General features: G+C 42.8%; 1 protein-coding gene across 4 annotated transcripts; it reads left to right on the top strand.

Annotated features, from left to right (window-relative positions):
* Positions 1-310: 310 nt before the first annotated feature.
* Positions 311-13771, top strand: LOC128794960 (lamin-L(III)-like). Of its 4 annotated transcripts, none has more exons than XM_053955299.1 (12): positions 311-690; positions 4696-4852; positions 5585-5710; positions 6612-6782; positions 7701-7826; positions 7942-8162; positions 8823-9048; positions 9868-9975; positions 10818-10934; positions 11031-11132; positions 11263-11333; positions 13146-13771. In XM_053955299.1, exons 1-11 carry the CDS (start codon positions 326-328, stop codon positions 11302-11304), a joined length of 1761 nt encoding a protein of 586 aa, XP_053811274.1. In that variant the 5' UTR covers positions 311-325; the 3' UTR covers positions 11305-11333; positions 13146-13771. The 4 variants fall into 4 exon arrangements, with proteins under 4 accessions (XP_053811274.1, XP_053811275.1, XP_053811276.1 ...); XM_053955301.1 differs by lacking the exon at positions 311-690 and adding an exon at positions 4281-4508; XM_053955302.1 differs by lacking the exon at positions 311-690 and adding an exon at positions 4443-4524.
* The last annotated feature ends 875 nt before the right edge of the window (positions 13772-14646 follow it).

The raw sequence follows: 14646 nt of genomic DNA, 5'->3' as shown, positions 1-14646 counted from the left end.
CCCTTGCACCGATCTGTGAGAACGCAGGACTGCGGTAGGTTTTTCCTTCCCCGCCTTCTCCGGGCAGCACCATCGGATTGATAAAATGCAGCAAGGCACATGTGAAAGATAAAGCGCGGGGGAGGGGGGGGAGAAGAAAAAAAAGTTTTCTACAGGGCTCGGCCGGGCCAGGGCGGCCGCAGGGCGCAGCCTGAGCCCTTTAAGCTGCCCACCCTCGGCGCGGGCCGGCGGCAGCTGGAGGCTATTTATACCGGGGCGGCGGCGGGCGCTGGGTGTCCTGCGCGGGGCGGTCCCGGCGGCGGCGGGGCCCGGAGCGGAGGCTGCCATGGCCACGGCGCTGCCCCCCACGCCGGCCGGCGGGAGCCGCTCCGTCAGCCGCGCCGCCGAGTCCCCGCTGAGCCCGGCGCGGCTGAGCCGGCTGCAGGAGAAGGAGGAGCTGCGGCAGCTCAATGACCGCCTGGCCGCCTACATCGAGCGGGTGCGGGCGCTGGAGGCCGACAAGTCGGCGCTGCAGCAGCGGCTGAGCGAGCACCAGGCGGGCAGCGACCGGGAGCTGGGCTGCCTGCGGCTCCGCTATGAGACGGAGCTGGCCGACGCCCGCCGGGCGCTGGACGACATCGCCATCGAGCGGGCCACGCTGCAGGTGGAGCTGGGCAAGATTGGCGAGGAGCACCGGCAACTGCACGTCAGGTCGGTGCTCCGGCCCCGAGCAGGCCTCCCTGCGCGGGGACACCCCGGTGAGCCGCCTCTTCGGGGCTCCTGCGGGATGAGGGGAAGGGGATGCTTCTGGCAGCAGCCCGTGGGTTGTGGGAGGAGTGCGCGGTGATGGTTCATGTCCAGGTCGTGCAGGCGTGATAATCCCGAAGGTGTTGTGCTCTGGGGTTAGGAGACGTCTGGATGCCTGTTCCGAAGGCGTGCTGGGGCGACGCTGCTGGTACCTCTGGTGCTGTGGGGTCACATCAGCACCTGCCTGAGATGGGCATGGGGCTCCTGCAGAACGTGGGGTGCTGGCTGCCCTTCTGGGCTATGAATGCATAGCTGCTTGGGTTTGGCACTATACCTGTTTACAAACACTGAAAATGAGGGCAGGTATCTAGAAAGTTATGGAGCAGTGGAAGGAGTGTTTGTATGGAGTCAGAGCGCATCTTTTTTGGGCTGTTTAGCTCAGACTTTGCCCAGAGGGGAATACAGGTAGAAGATAGTTTTGGGAGCAGTATGGCTTACCTGGACCAGGTTGGTTCTGCTTAAAAGTTTTCCTAGTTGCTTTTAAGTCTGAGATGAGCTGCCTGCTGTTTTAGCTTGACTTTCTTGTAAGCTGTGTATCCTGAGACTGGAATCATCATCTTGAACTAGGCTCACCAAGCCTGAACAAAGGTAATATAAATGCTGTCCCATCCTCCAGGAAGAGGAAGAGGTGTGTGAACAAGTGTCCAATCCCAAAAAGCTTCCTCTATAGAAATATGCAGCCTGCTAGCTAGTTACTGTAATGCCTGTTGTACCCCCATATCAGTTATAGACTTGTAATAATTTGAATGTCCACAGTCACCTTAGATCTTGTTATAAACCTGTATCAGAGCAAATTTAGGCACCAGCTTCTTCTTTTAATGCCTAGAGGAAGTATTGCCTCCTCATAGACTCAGTAGGATTCAAGTAGCTGTTCTAGTTGGGAATAAAACATGTTTTTACTGTAAGCTTCTGTTTTCAGCTCCATAGTTGTTGGGCTTGTCTCTGTCATGCTGGGTTTTGGCTCACAGATCTGTTTCATAAATCTGACCAGCTGCTTGAATGGACAGTGAGGAGAGGGGTAATGCCTGTTCTAAGATTTTTCTGCTGCTCTTTGTGTTTGTAGAACTCTAGTTTTGTTTGTAAAGCTTTAGACTTGGCAGATATGCAGTTCTCTAGACTGTTGGGTTGGGTTTTTTCCCTTTACAGTAACTAGGTCTTAGAAGTGGTTAAATTTACAGCCCGTGGGAAATGATACGTGGTGCATATTGGTTTTTGAAGGGACTAGACTGGAGTCCTAATATTAATGTGTGTTGTATCTGGGCTGCCTAACTGCAAATGTCTCAGATGACTTGGAACAAACTTTGAGGGTATCGTGTCCTTAGATATATACACCCTTTAAATAACCTGGTGGCTGTTTAACTCTTATAGAATGAAATGTCACCAGATAATTTCCCAACAGCATTATTCACTGATTAAGAGACTCAAGGTTTTTGACAACAATAAATTGATTCCATTTGGTTTTTTCTTGCTACTTAAACAATGGTGACTGGAAGCAGGCCAAAGATGTTTGGGGAGGAGGAATTGTAGATAAGCATATTGGTTGAATTCAGAGCCTCAGGAAGGTCAAAGCAACTGCAGAAAAACAGCAGAGAAAGACAAGAGCAGTTCCTTTCTGCACCAGAGAATATGGATGTGCGTTTTGCTCCTGAATAAACACAGTGTAGCAGGTGAGGTTGTAAGAATGAATTCTGTACCTGCTGCTAACATCATCTGGTCTTGACAAACTGGAGTCTGTTTCAAACACACCTGAAATCTTTTGGTAAAATTATTTAAATTCTCCAGATCAAGCCTATGTGACATCCTGATTTATAAGAAATGTGATTGGCAGTGCCTCAAAGTTTTTGCTTGTAATTGATAGTCTGTAGGCCACACTTAGCTCTGGAATGGTTGGTAGTTGGAATGTTGTAGAGTACTGTAACTGTCAGTGCTTGCTGCATAGGGGTGGAAAGTGGTGTTCTGAACCCCAAACTTGGATTAAAAGGGTAGTAAATGCTCTTGTCAAAGTCAGACTTGTTAAATTGTTGTTCTTAAAGATTAAATGTCTCACTCCAGGGTTCTTTGAAAATAATATTTTCAGGAAAGAATCCAGAAAACCTGAGCCTGGCTGTCAGATGCTTACATTGGAAAGTGAACTGTTAAAGCAGATACTAATAGAATTTCAGTTTTGCACACACTTTGATTGCAGAATGAAATTTATATTTTTGTAGGATGAAACAGTCAGTATTACATAGTGTTACTGACTTACTGACATACTTAATGTCATATGTAATACATTAAGTGGTAGTGGTAGCAGAGACCCCAAAAGGAAGGTGAATAATTAATACCTAGAAAAGAAAGAAACCTGAAACTACAGCATGTTATCTTATTTTTCACTGTTAGTAGAGCTATGTTTCTCCTAGAGTCTGAGTAAAGAGTAAATAACTTCTAGCACAACACAGTCAACAAATGCCTCTGAAGAGCAGGGCTAGAAAAGGCCTTGAGCGAGCACCTGATGTAGCCACATGCCCCAGGCCTGTGCTGGAACCACCATACCTGCATCTCTTCCAGCAGATTTTGTGTAACCCTTATTTTAAATTCCAGCTGATGGAGATCCCAGAATATCCCCCCAGGCAGTGTGCTCCAGTGGTGAACTGCCAGTTTCCTCTCCCTAACATCTAACCCACGTATTTCTCCCTGCAATTTAAGCCCAGAGCTTCCTGTCTTTTCCACAATAGACATGGAAAACAGATTCCCTAACTCTATGTAACGGTTCTTCATGTATTTAAAAATTGTTCTGTCTCTTGTCACTATTCTCTTCTCTAGACTAAACAACCTTTAGTATTTTCCAATCTTTCCTTGCAGTTTAAGCTTTCTAAAGCTGATCAATCCTGCAGAATTACTTTGGACTTTTGCCAACTGCTCTCAGTTATCCACTGGAAAACTCATTGTATGAGTTGACACAACTTTGCCACTTGGCAGAACTGGTGTTGCCAAAATAAATTGAGGACTTCCTTTACTCTTTGTAATCTCAAATACGAGTTTTGAGCAGGGACTCTGACTCTGGATAGTAGGCAGGCAACTGGAAGGATTCTAAAAGTTGGAGCAGTGTGGGGAATTATGACAGTGTTCTTCCCTGACAGGAGCTCGTTGTGGGCCCTTCTCACACTTCACTGTGGTGCCGATGGCAGCTGAAGAGTATTGGCCATCCAGGTGGTACCTGCGGTTCCACCGCCTGGGCATTGCTCTGGACCATGGTCTCTTCTCTGAAAGCAAAGCTCCCCTCTCCCTGTACCTGCTCTGCGGTGTGAGGGACGGGAGGGAGTCCCTCGCGGCGGTGGCTGAGGGGCTGCAGGAGGCAAAGCCCCGGCGGGGCCGCTCCCCGGGCTGGCCGGTGGCCTCCGGGGACAAAGCTGCCTGTGTGCTGCGGGAGGAGGAGCGGCACCGCCGGCAGCCTCAGCCGCGCTCCGCCCCGCGCGGCACCAGCCGGCCCCGAGCTGCCCTCACGGCCCGGCCCGGCCGGGGACTGCGGGGCCCGGGGCCCTGAGGCGCTTCCTGCGGGGCTGGGGCCGCCTTTGCTGCGGGGGTGTCCCTGAAGGATTGTCCGGCCCCGGTCGCTGAGCGTGCCCAGCTCTCCCCGTGGAGCCGGGGGCCTGTGCCGTCCGTCCCTTCCCTCTCCCGTTGGGAATGCCGTGGAAAATAGCTGGCTTCCGCTTGGGCTTCGCACTGAACGAGCTGGAAAATGGGTCAGGAATCTCTCCGGTATAACAGATGATGCTTGTCGGAGGGCCCTGTCTGGTTTGTTTTCTGCTCTCGCCGTGAGCCTGACAAACCTTTCCTGTTTTTAACCACAGGCCCCTCTGAAGGGAAACAAGTTGAGGACAAAGTTGCCCTCACTAGCTGCACTTAACAGTGTAAAACTCTCTCCTGTAGGAATTCCAAAAAGGAAAGTGATTTAAACCTGGCCCAGGCTCGTGTGAGAGACCTCGATGCCCAGCTAAATGCAAAGGAAGCTGATCTAGCGACAGCCCTGAATGAGAACCGGACTCTGGAGAATGAGCTCCGTGAATTAAAGGATCAAGTACTCAGTGTAAGGCTTGCTGTTGGAATCTAAACTTTGCTTTTGCTCCTGCAGTTTTTGCTTCATTTTCCTCAATTAGTTTTTGATATTTAAAAGCAGAGAAGGCCTGGTAACTATGACAGTGACAGGTAGACAAAAAGATTTCTACACCCTTGCTGACAGCAAATGCTACTGATGGTGGTTTCCTTAAAACTTCCACCTGTTGTAGGTACCTTTAATTCTATGACCATAGGATATAATGTGTCTTGTTCCAAAGTCAAAGCAAGATGAAATGTTCTGCTATAGTCCCTGGAGATTTCTCTGACACATGAGGGAAATGTATAATACTGAAAATGTATATTAATTTGTCAACATAGGCTGTATTTGGAGGATTAAGTGTCAAAAAATTATGTTAGTAGGAAGAAGTTTGGAATATTTACAGTTTTAAAGGGGAAGAATATATATGGATAGTACAATTGATTCATCAGAAGTCTACTTTGAGGAGTCACATTTAGCTGGTGGGATTAAGGGCTGTTCTATATTTGCCTTGTGGGAAATCTAGTCTACATAAAAACTAAATAGGATTCTATCTGTTGCTGATATTTGGATTCCACTGACATAAGACCTTACACAGAGTAACCCACTTCACTCAACCAGTTTTGATTGCTGGAGTAATTAAGTTGAATGACCTGTAACAATTTGGCTGCCTTATTTGAAAAAATACCTCTTAATTTTGATAACCCTGTTGTCTGTCTTTTCTAGCTGAATCTGTCACTGGAGGATACTAAAAAGCATCTCCACAGTGAAATGTTGAGGAGGGTGGACCTAGAAAACCATATGAAAACTTTGCAGGAAGAAATGACGTTTCAGAAGCGCCTTCATGAAGATGTATGTTTTAGCTTATTAACAAGGCATCTTTTTAGGTGTCCATGATCCTTGGATACACTTAAAGCCCATCTTAACATTGCTTTTTTTCTCTAAAAAGGTAACTAGCAACCTATGGCAGCCCATCAGCTCATAACCTCCATCTAAATAGGAAGGCTCAAGAAAGTACTTAACCTCGTGTTGACTGGGATAGTACCAATAGGTATCTGGGATATGAGAAATTTCTTAGGCTGCTCTTCTAAAGAGAACTGAAATCTGAAATATTACTTTGTGTAAGTGACAGTGCATATATTAGTTACTGTTAAATGATTCCAGATGTTTACTTGAAGCCTAAAGTAAGAGAAGTTAAATCTCCTTTAAGCAACTTGTGTTCCCAACTTTCTTAGCACTTCTCAGAGGTGTCTGGTAACCTTTGTGAGAGAAGTCAGTACATACAACTAAATGAATAATTTATATATGAATGTAAACCAGCTTCCTTCCTATTGGTAGGAATCTCAAAGTGTATGGTTTGATAGAGAATTCTAATTTTTCTAACTGCTGTTACTTTTTGAATAAAACAAGAATAGGTGAAATAACAGTGCTTAAAGAAACTGAACTGTATATGTATGTATTTTAAGTTAAAAAAAAACCAAACAGAATCTATCTAGTTCAAAGAATTTGTCTTGCAAATTAAATATTTACTACATTTTAGTTTAAGCAATGTTGGCAGTGAGGTGGGAAAAAAAATAGTGAGGCAGCAAGGTGGATGTGGCAGTCTTAATGGATGAGTAAGATACACATAAAGATGAATTACTGTGTACTCAATGATAAATCTGCTTCAACAGGGATGGATTTGTGAAGCTGGAACACTAAATCCAGTTTCAAACTGTATTGGCTTGTTTATTCTCTGAGAAATTTCTTCTAGGAGCTCAAGGAGACAAAAAGAGTCCATGAGAGCAGGATAGCAGAAGTAGAATCTGGCCGTCAAAGAGAATTTGAGAGTAAGCTCTCAGATGCTCTGCAGGGGCTCAGAAAACAGCATGAAGAACAAATTCAAGGCTACAAAGACGAGATGGAACGAACATTCAGTGCAAAGGTGAGTTTGGAAAAGAAGACAGTAAAACAAAACTGAAGTTCTCTGCACCTTGACATAATTAAGGTCACACTGGCAAAGACAGCTGATAGATGGAGCCCCTGCATTCACTGCACAGCTTCTTGGAATAAGTAGTTATGGAATTTCAAAGCAGTGTCAAATTTGACAGTAGGATTTCTGCAAACATTTGATCCCAAACAAAACTGGTTCAAGCATAAATAGAGGGAGGGATTAGAAGTTGATCATATTTCAGGCTTCTGACAGATTCAGGACCAAGGTTTGTTCAGGACCATGTTTGTATGAAGCAATTTCAGTCTTGAATAAAACCTAACTTTTCCTACACACCAACTTGCATGCCAAGCCAGGAAATTCCTTTGGATGCCTGTGTTTGTTTCCACTGAAAATTCTGTAAGTGCCTCTTGAAGGAGCACTTTATCCTTTCGTGGGATATCTCAAGGTTGAGGTATCGGTAGAGCAATTCAATGCTGCTTGTAAAGATGCAGGAACTCTTTAATAACAGACCTTTTGGGGAAGAGTGATAATAGTTTGATTTGTATACCCAATATCCTGCAGCTCTATGCTTTGACAAGCCGCTCCTAAACATATTCTCCATTGGTCTTCTGGAGAATCAATTTACTTAATATCCATAGAAAGTATTCATACATTACTAACTGAAATATCCTAATCCAGAATTTTTCACTATCTGATTATCGCTGACTTTTTCTGATATAAATGTCAAACTTGTGTTAACCTCCCTGGAAAGCAATACAGAACTTTCTGACCTGGACTTTATTGGTATCTGCACACTTTAATAAAAGATAACTATTTCCAGGTGTAACAGGTGAAAATTATTTGGTGTTCCTTCCTTGTTTATAATACATGCTAATGTGCAACCCAGGACTAACAGTGACTTATCCACAGGTGGAGAATGCCCAGCTAACTGCAGCAAGGAACAGTGAGTTTGCCAATGCTGCTCGAGAGGAGCTGATGGAAACACAGAAGAGAGTTGATACTCTGATATCTCAAGTTAATCAATATCAAAGCCAGGTTCTGTCTTTATTTGTATAACCTTATAATTATTTTAATTTACTCTCAATTTAAAATTCTCTTCTCTGTAATCTTCACTTATGGTTTTGTTATTTCCCCCTCGCCTTAATTTTAGAATGTTGCTTTGGAGAGCAGAATAATGGAGCTACAGAATTTGCTGGATTACGATCGTGATCTCCATCGAAGGCGTATGGCTGAAAAGGAGGAAGAAATGGCACAAGCTCAGAAGCAGGCACAAGCACAGCTGGAAGAGTATGAGCATCTCTTAGATGTGAAACTGGCTCTAGACTTGGAAATAAATGCATACAGAAAGATGTTGGAAGGAGAGGAACAGAGGTAGGCTATGACAAGATCTTCATTATGAGAACTTGCTTCATTCAAGACCTCTACACCAACTCTTTATCCTTCAAATGCAGGGGGACAAGAAACAAACTTTAAGCATGTCATTAATATAGTAATTCAGTTACTGAAGCATCATCTTCTGTAAATGGCATTTATATCCTGCATCTACCATGTGGTATAGTAAGATGAAGTAATGTCATAAATCCAGCTGATAAAATTCAAAGGTCTATTAATCATTCCTCAACTCACTCAAAGTTTCGTGCTACATCTTAAAGAGCATTCAAGTTCCATGAATGAACTTGGATCAACTCCTGTCTATGCAGACATGGTATCTTGCATGCATGGTGAGAACATGAACTCTCAAATACATGCTAGGAAGGGTCAAAAACTTAAAATTACTTTCACTAAAGATTGTCTGTTGAGACTTTAAAGGAATACTTAGTGCAGTTGTGAATCTTCTCTTATCAATATAAGCTTGCTCTGAACTCTGGGGCTGTCTTCCAAACTAAACAAACCACTTAGCTACTCTTGCCAATAGAAGTAAAATTTTGTATGCAAGACCCCATGGAAAGCTTGGATGTAGTGGGAGGGTAGGCATGAGAAGAAACAAAGCACATTAGATGCTCAGGTGAATGTTATCTGACTCTCTTCTAGGCTAAAGCTGTCACCCAGTCCATCTTCACACAGCACAGCAACTCAAGCAGCAAGTCAGGGGCGACGATACCTGCATGGGAAGAAAAGAAAAATCAAAGAAACCAGAAAGAGGGAGCATAGTGCTGCACTTAAGACTATTCAGCATGTTTCCGCTACTGGAAATATATCTATTGAAGAGATCGATGCAGATGGGAAATTTGTCAGGCTTAAAAACCACTCTGATGAGGTACTTCCATTTTCGAGTCTGCATTGCAATGTATGACTGCTCGGGGATGGCTTTAGCTTAGTGACAGACTAGAGACTGACCTTTTGGTACTGCAGGTGCTCTGTTCCCAGGGCTGTCTGGGAGGTGCTTTTTGGGTGGAGGTGCAGGAGCCTCTATTATGCAGAAATCAAACACCTTCAGCTGTTTGTCATCAGATTCAGGGTAGCACTACCAGAAGTATTACTCACCCGTGATGAACTAAATAGGGTGCTCTAGTAAATTGGATAAAGATGGCTTCACATTAGTCGAAAATACTTAAAACAGCTAAAAGGTTGAATAGAGTTGGTGATATCTAATCTATGCAGAGGGTTTATCTGGCCAATTAGCTAGTTCTTCCACTAGTTTAGTTTACAAATCCAGAACTATTAGAATTCATCATCAGGACTTCAAACATACAGCTTGTAGTTTAGCCATTTCAGCCTGAAATACAGAATGACCCATGAAGTTTTAAGGTGTTTATATATATATATATATATATATAGTTGGTAGGTGGCCATGGCAAACTTCATTTATGAGAATCTCCCTGATAAAGACTATCATGACCCTCCCATTAATGGAAGGTAAGAACAGGTGTGGCTTAACTTGATGAAGATTAACCCTAAAGTACAGTGAGAAAACATAAGGAAGCTTTAATGGAAATGTGGCTGCTTCCTCAAAATTGTCAGATATTTGTATGCTACATGAGTGGGATTAAAACTGGCCCATGAGTCTGGAAAGAACCTTGTGCTTGAATTATATGGTGTTGGTCTGTAATGCTGAGAGAAATTTCTTGTCCCACAGGATCAATCTCTACATGGCTGGGTGTTGAGACGACGTATTGGAAGTGTGGCAGATGTTACTTACAAGTTTCCTTCAAGGTTCACTCTTCAGGCAGGCCAAGAAGTTACAGTAGGTATTGGGTTTGTAAAACTTCCTCAGAGCTCTGTTCTTATGTTAGATGTCAGTAGAGATTCCTGTAATATGGAAAACTAAATAGATACTCCAAGTGTCTAAAGAACTAAAGCTCTTATTTTCTGTGTAGATAGATAGGGGGAAAATCCTTGAAGCAACTTGATCTGAAATGCTAATTACATTTCCTTTAAAGCTTGGACTGAACTTGGATTATCTCAGACTGGAGTGTGCTCTAATTGTAAACAGAATCATTGTATTCTAGGTATTTTTAGTGTTTCCCATACTCCTGTGACTTGATTAAAGTTGTTCGGAGACTCAGACTCTTGCTAAAATCTTTAGCCTACTCTGGGTCAGCAATGCTAAGGTCATGATTTGTAGTACTAAGAGAAATAATAGCTCTAAAACCATAGTCTAAGTACATGTAGATGGTGAGCAAAGAGCTGAACTCTGCACTTGCTACTCCAAACTGTGGAGGAGTTTGTTCAACAGATCAGCACGTGACTCCAGGCGAGAGGCTCTTGCACACACAGTTGCTGCCCTGAGCATGTCTGTGACTGTGGCTTGGCTCTGTTACTCAAATGTTCTGAGTGGTCAAGCAGGGCTACCTCTACATTGGCTAGAAGCTGTTAACAGCCTTTTCTGCTGTTAAAGGTTAACAGCCTTTACCAACCATTCTTGGTAGTCCTGAAAAGAACTAACTTGCCAGCGATTACAGTGGTTCAGTTTGTCCTACTGGATGTCTTTGGTATTAAAATACAGTCTAACATATATAATTATTAAGTATCATAATCTAACTATAGAAAAAGATTCTTCAGATGCTCACTGTAAATCTGTTGCAGATCTGGGGTGCAGCTGCTGGTGTAAGCCCAGGTCCTAGTGATTTGGTCTGGAAGTCTCAAAAGTCTTGGGGAACTGGAGATAATATTGGTGTTACACTCATTACAGATGATGGTGAGGTAAGTGAAATAATAAAATGCTTCTACTGTCCTAATGCTAAACTTGTTTGTGCTTAATTCCTGCGGGGTCTTGGTGGCAATTCAATTGTATTGTAGGAACTTGCAGAGAGGAAGATAATGCTTGTACCCAGAGAAGAAAGTGAGCAAGATGATGATTATGAAGAAATAACTGGAAGTGAAGCAGAGTTTGCATCTCAGGTAAGCTGTCTAAAGTTTAAATATATGCTGTCCGCAGAGTCATTCAATGGCAATTTCTTTTCCTTACTAAATTAAAATACTTCTTCAAGTATTCATATCCTGCAACTCTTAATGTTTTTCTTGATGTCAGACCAAAAGAAGAAGAAAAAAGAAATGTTGTTTGGTTTCATGATAGTGGTTCCTGTGAGCTTCCTTAAGCAGGTGAGATGGTGAGAATCATGCTTGTCACCTCATAGAAAACTTGCTTCATCAGTAGTGCTGCAGTCTCTTGTCCCGTGTAGGATGTAGCTTGCATGGCTTTGCATCAGAAATGCAACTGAAGTTTTGCTTATTCTCTGAGTATGACCAAACAGTAGCATTAGTTGTTTGCTATCTTATTGCTGACACACTGAAAATACAACCTTTAATGTCCATTTCATCTAAATATCTGACTGTGAATTAAAGCTGTTATCCCAAGAACAGAATGCAAACACTAACTACTTCTGTGGGATGAAGTGACTTGACACTCCAGCGTTCCTAGATTGCTTTCAAGACAATTTCAGTGTGAACTTAAGGTCAAAATACTTAGAAACTTTCGGCTACCAACTTGCATGGTGTAATATCCTGTGCAAGACTATCCAGCCCCTTCAAATGGCTCTTGACTGACCATAATACAAGTCTGAACTGATACATTTTGGATGCTCCTACTGTACTTTGATATATTATTAGCTATCTTCAATTGCTGAAATAGTCTAAACCAACTGAGCGCTTTAAGTTGGTCCTAACCAAACAGTTATAGACTGTGTTTGATTCAAGTTAGTTTGTGTCTTGACCTGAAACAGTACTATGGTACAAACTTCAAAGCCTGAGAGCAAGGGGATGCTTAGCTAAAACCTCTCCTTCCTGCTGGCAAATGTTCAGCTACTGCAGCTCTTCCTAAAACTGATCCTACACAGTTACAAGGAGTTGCATCTTACTGCACTAGGTTAGAGCTCCCACTACCAATTCCTAGATATTTTCAAAAAGTATCTGTCTGAAAACTAACTTAAAAGTACCTTACTACTGTCTTTCTAAAAAAATTGTACCTATACAGGCAGTTACTGCCTGCAGGTTTTTTATTTTGGTTTTTTTGTCCTTTCAAACAGAAAATCTGGGTATATATCTGTTACTACAATATCATTTGGCTTAAAGGATGTTAATCAATCTCCTGACTTGCATGCACGTTCTTGTAATATTTTCAGTCTCAATGAAGGATGGTGAGGCCCTGTTAAATAGGCTATTGAGAAGGTCTATAATGCTGTTCTGCCCTTTGGGCTCTTAGTGATGCAAGCTTCTTTTCATACTCAGTAGAGCCTCTCCTCAAGGATGGCTTCTTTTTATTTTAAAAGGCATTTTTTGAATTTACTTATATCACTTGTTTAACAATAAGTGATAGAAAGCAAAAGTAACTTTTTTCCTTACACTTCTAATCTGTTTTATCAGCAACTTTACAATACAGTTGTGTGCCATTTATGGTAAGAATCAATTCTAATACTTCCAATCAAATTTTAATGTCATTCCTGTTTGCTGAATTCCTGTCAAACTTTTGACATTAGTACCTATATGCTTCTGCTGCCTTGGTAGTACAGAAATGGCTGCTTAGTAAACAGAAGTTCACTGGTTGCACACAGTAAAATAATGGGAAGAATGCATGCTGTGCTTTAAAGGAAGGCAGTGTTTCCATGTTTTGCTTCTGCTTTTACCATCCTAACAAGAGCAGCATGTATCTGCACGTCATGTAGCTTCTGATGATTGGGAAGAGAGGTAGTGATGGGCAGTTTGACAGCCTTTCATTAAGGAAGGCACAGAGTTGTGTATTGCATGGATTTAAGACTTGTGTAGCACAGTTCATGTACTGCCTCTTCTGCTTTGCTTTATTAATAAGTAACAAAATCTACAAAGTGCTAAAAACCCTATATGAGGATCAAGTAGGTAACCAGCAAGGAATACTAAGTTTGTACACAAAGTAATCAGCCTAATGTTTTCTCTCTGCAGCAAAATGAAGATCCCAGCTGTTCTGTCATGTAATGTGGACAATCATCTGAAAACATCTCTCAGTCCCAGGTGACACAGACTGTATCTATGTTGCTATCTTCTGTCATATCTGGAATTTGGAACTCACGTATTTCATCTGATGTCTTTGTGAGAAGCACTGTCCATAACACAATGGAATTTCCTCCCTTCTGGTACTGGACCCTGGCCTTGGATTCACTGATACAAAGTAGAATACAAGCTCCATGTGAAGTTTTTTACTTTTATGCAAGGATCTGGTTTCTGTGACCTGCTGAAACAGAGAAGGGTACAGAGTTTACAAAGCTTCTAAACATGTGCCCTAGAAGGATGTTAAATACTTGACAATGAACATGAGGCTGCCTCAACTTTCTCAATATTCTGACATGGAGTTCTCCAAAGGTAATTTCTCTTTCCAGCCTGAGCGGGAAACATGTGACTGATCACACCCTTGCACCTTGAGCAAGTCTGCAGTAAAACACTGTCCTGAAGAGTGATGAGTGGTCTGAAATGTTTCCTGCTCAGAGCCTGATGCAGAGATACATAAAACTGGTCTGGATCAGTTCCTAGAGTTGAAGCACTTCAGAATTAAAAGCAAGTTGTCAAAAATATTCCTGCCTGTTATTAAGTGTACTGTTTCTATAGTCTAGCACCTGGAAGTCCCTATTTCAGTATTGTATGTTCTTAGGTACAGTGTATCACAGCAGAGCTGTGCCAGCCTTAACTTAGACAACTGTATCCTGAAAATGTGAAAAAGCATCTCATTCAGACAGAGCAGATACTGTGACCTGTGCTGCTGGCACTGTTTGTTTGGTCCCAACAGCTTTCTAAGGGGCTAGAGAGAAAAATATGCTAAGTCAAAAATCAAAACTAGAAAGCCCTAACTGTAGTGAAAAACACAACAAAGTCACTGCTCTTGGAGCCCTTATCTCTAATCTCCATTCAGGCTGCAGCCTGAAAACTGGTTATGGGCCAGTGTGCAGCTCCCTGTCACTCTGGTAGCTCTGTGCTCCATGGAATGCTGTCCTGTAACCCTCAGGAGGGAACAGTCAGCCTCGAGGGCACTGCAGTCACTCTGTCTCTCCTCCAAACTGCTCCCCTGCTGGCCCTGGGGGAAAGGAAGGGCTTTGAGCCACATGAAGTAAACTTCCACCTGAGAGCAGGAGGGGAGGAGAGCAGCTGAGCCTGCAGATTTCTCTCAATGCTGGAGTAGTGTTTTCACCATCTTTTACCTTGCCAGAGTGCTCAGTTGCAAATTCAAGACCTGCTTTGTGTTAGGATGCAGGTGCTAAAGTGAGGTTTTCTTACGCTAACTTAAACTCTTACATTATTTAAAAATTCTAATTTTGAGACATCAAGAGTAGATGCTGGTTTAAGACTTGGATTTTAGCAGATCCAAATTCTTGTTCCATCTCAAACAATAGAAATAGATGCTGCTCTAACTTTGCTGTATTTATCTTTATTTCTTATAACTTTTTTAACTATT

This window comes from Vidua chalybeata, chromosome 13, assembly GCF_026979565.1.
Source record: "Vidua chalybeata isolate OUT-0048 chromosome 13, bVidCha1 merged haplotype, whole genome shotgun sequence".
In the NCBI taxonomy this organism is placed as follows: Eukaryota; Metazoa; Chordata; class Aves; order Passeriformes; family Viduidae; genus Vidua; species Vidua chalybeata.
Note: the sequence above shows the minus strand (reverse complement) of the source record. Positions and strands in the feature narration are given on the sequence as shown.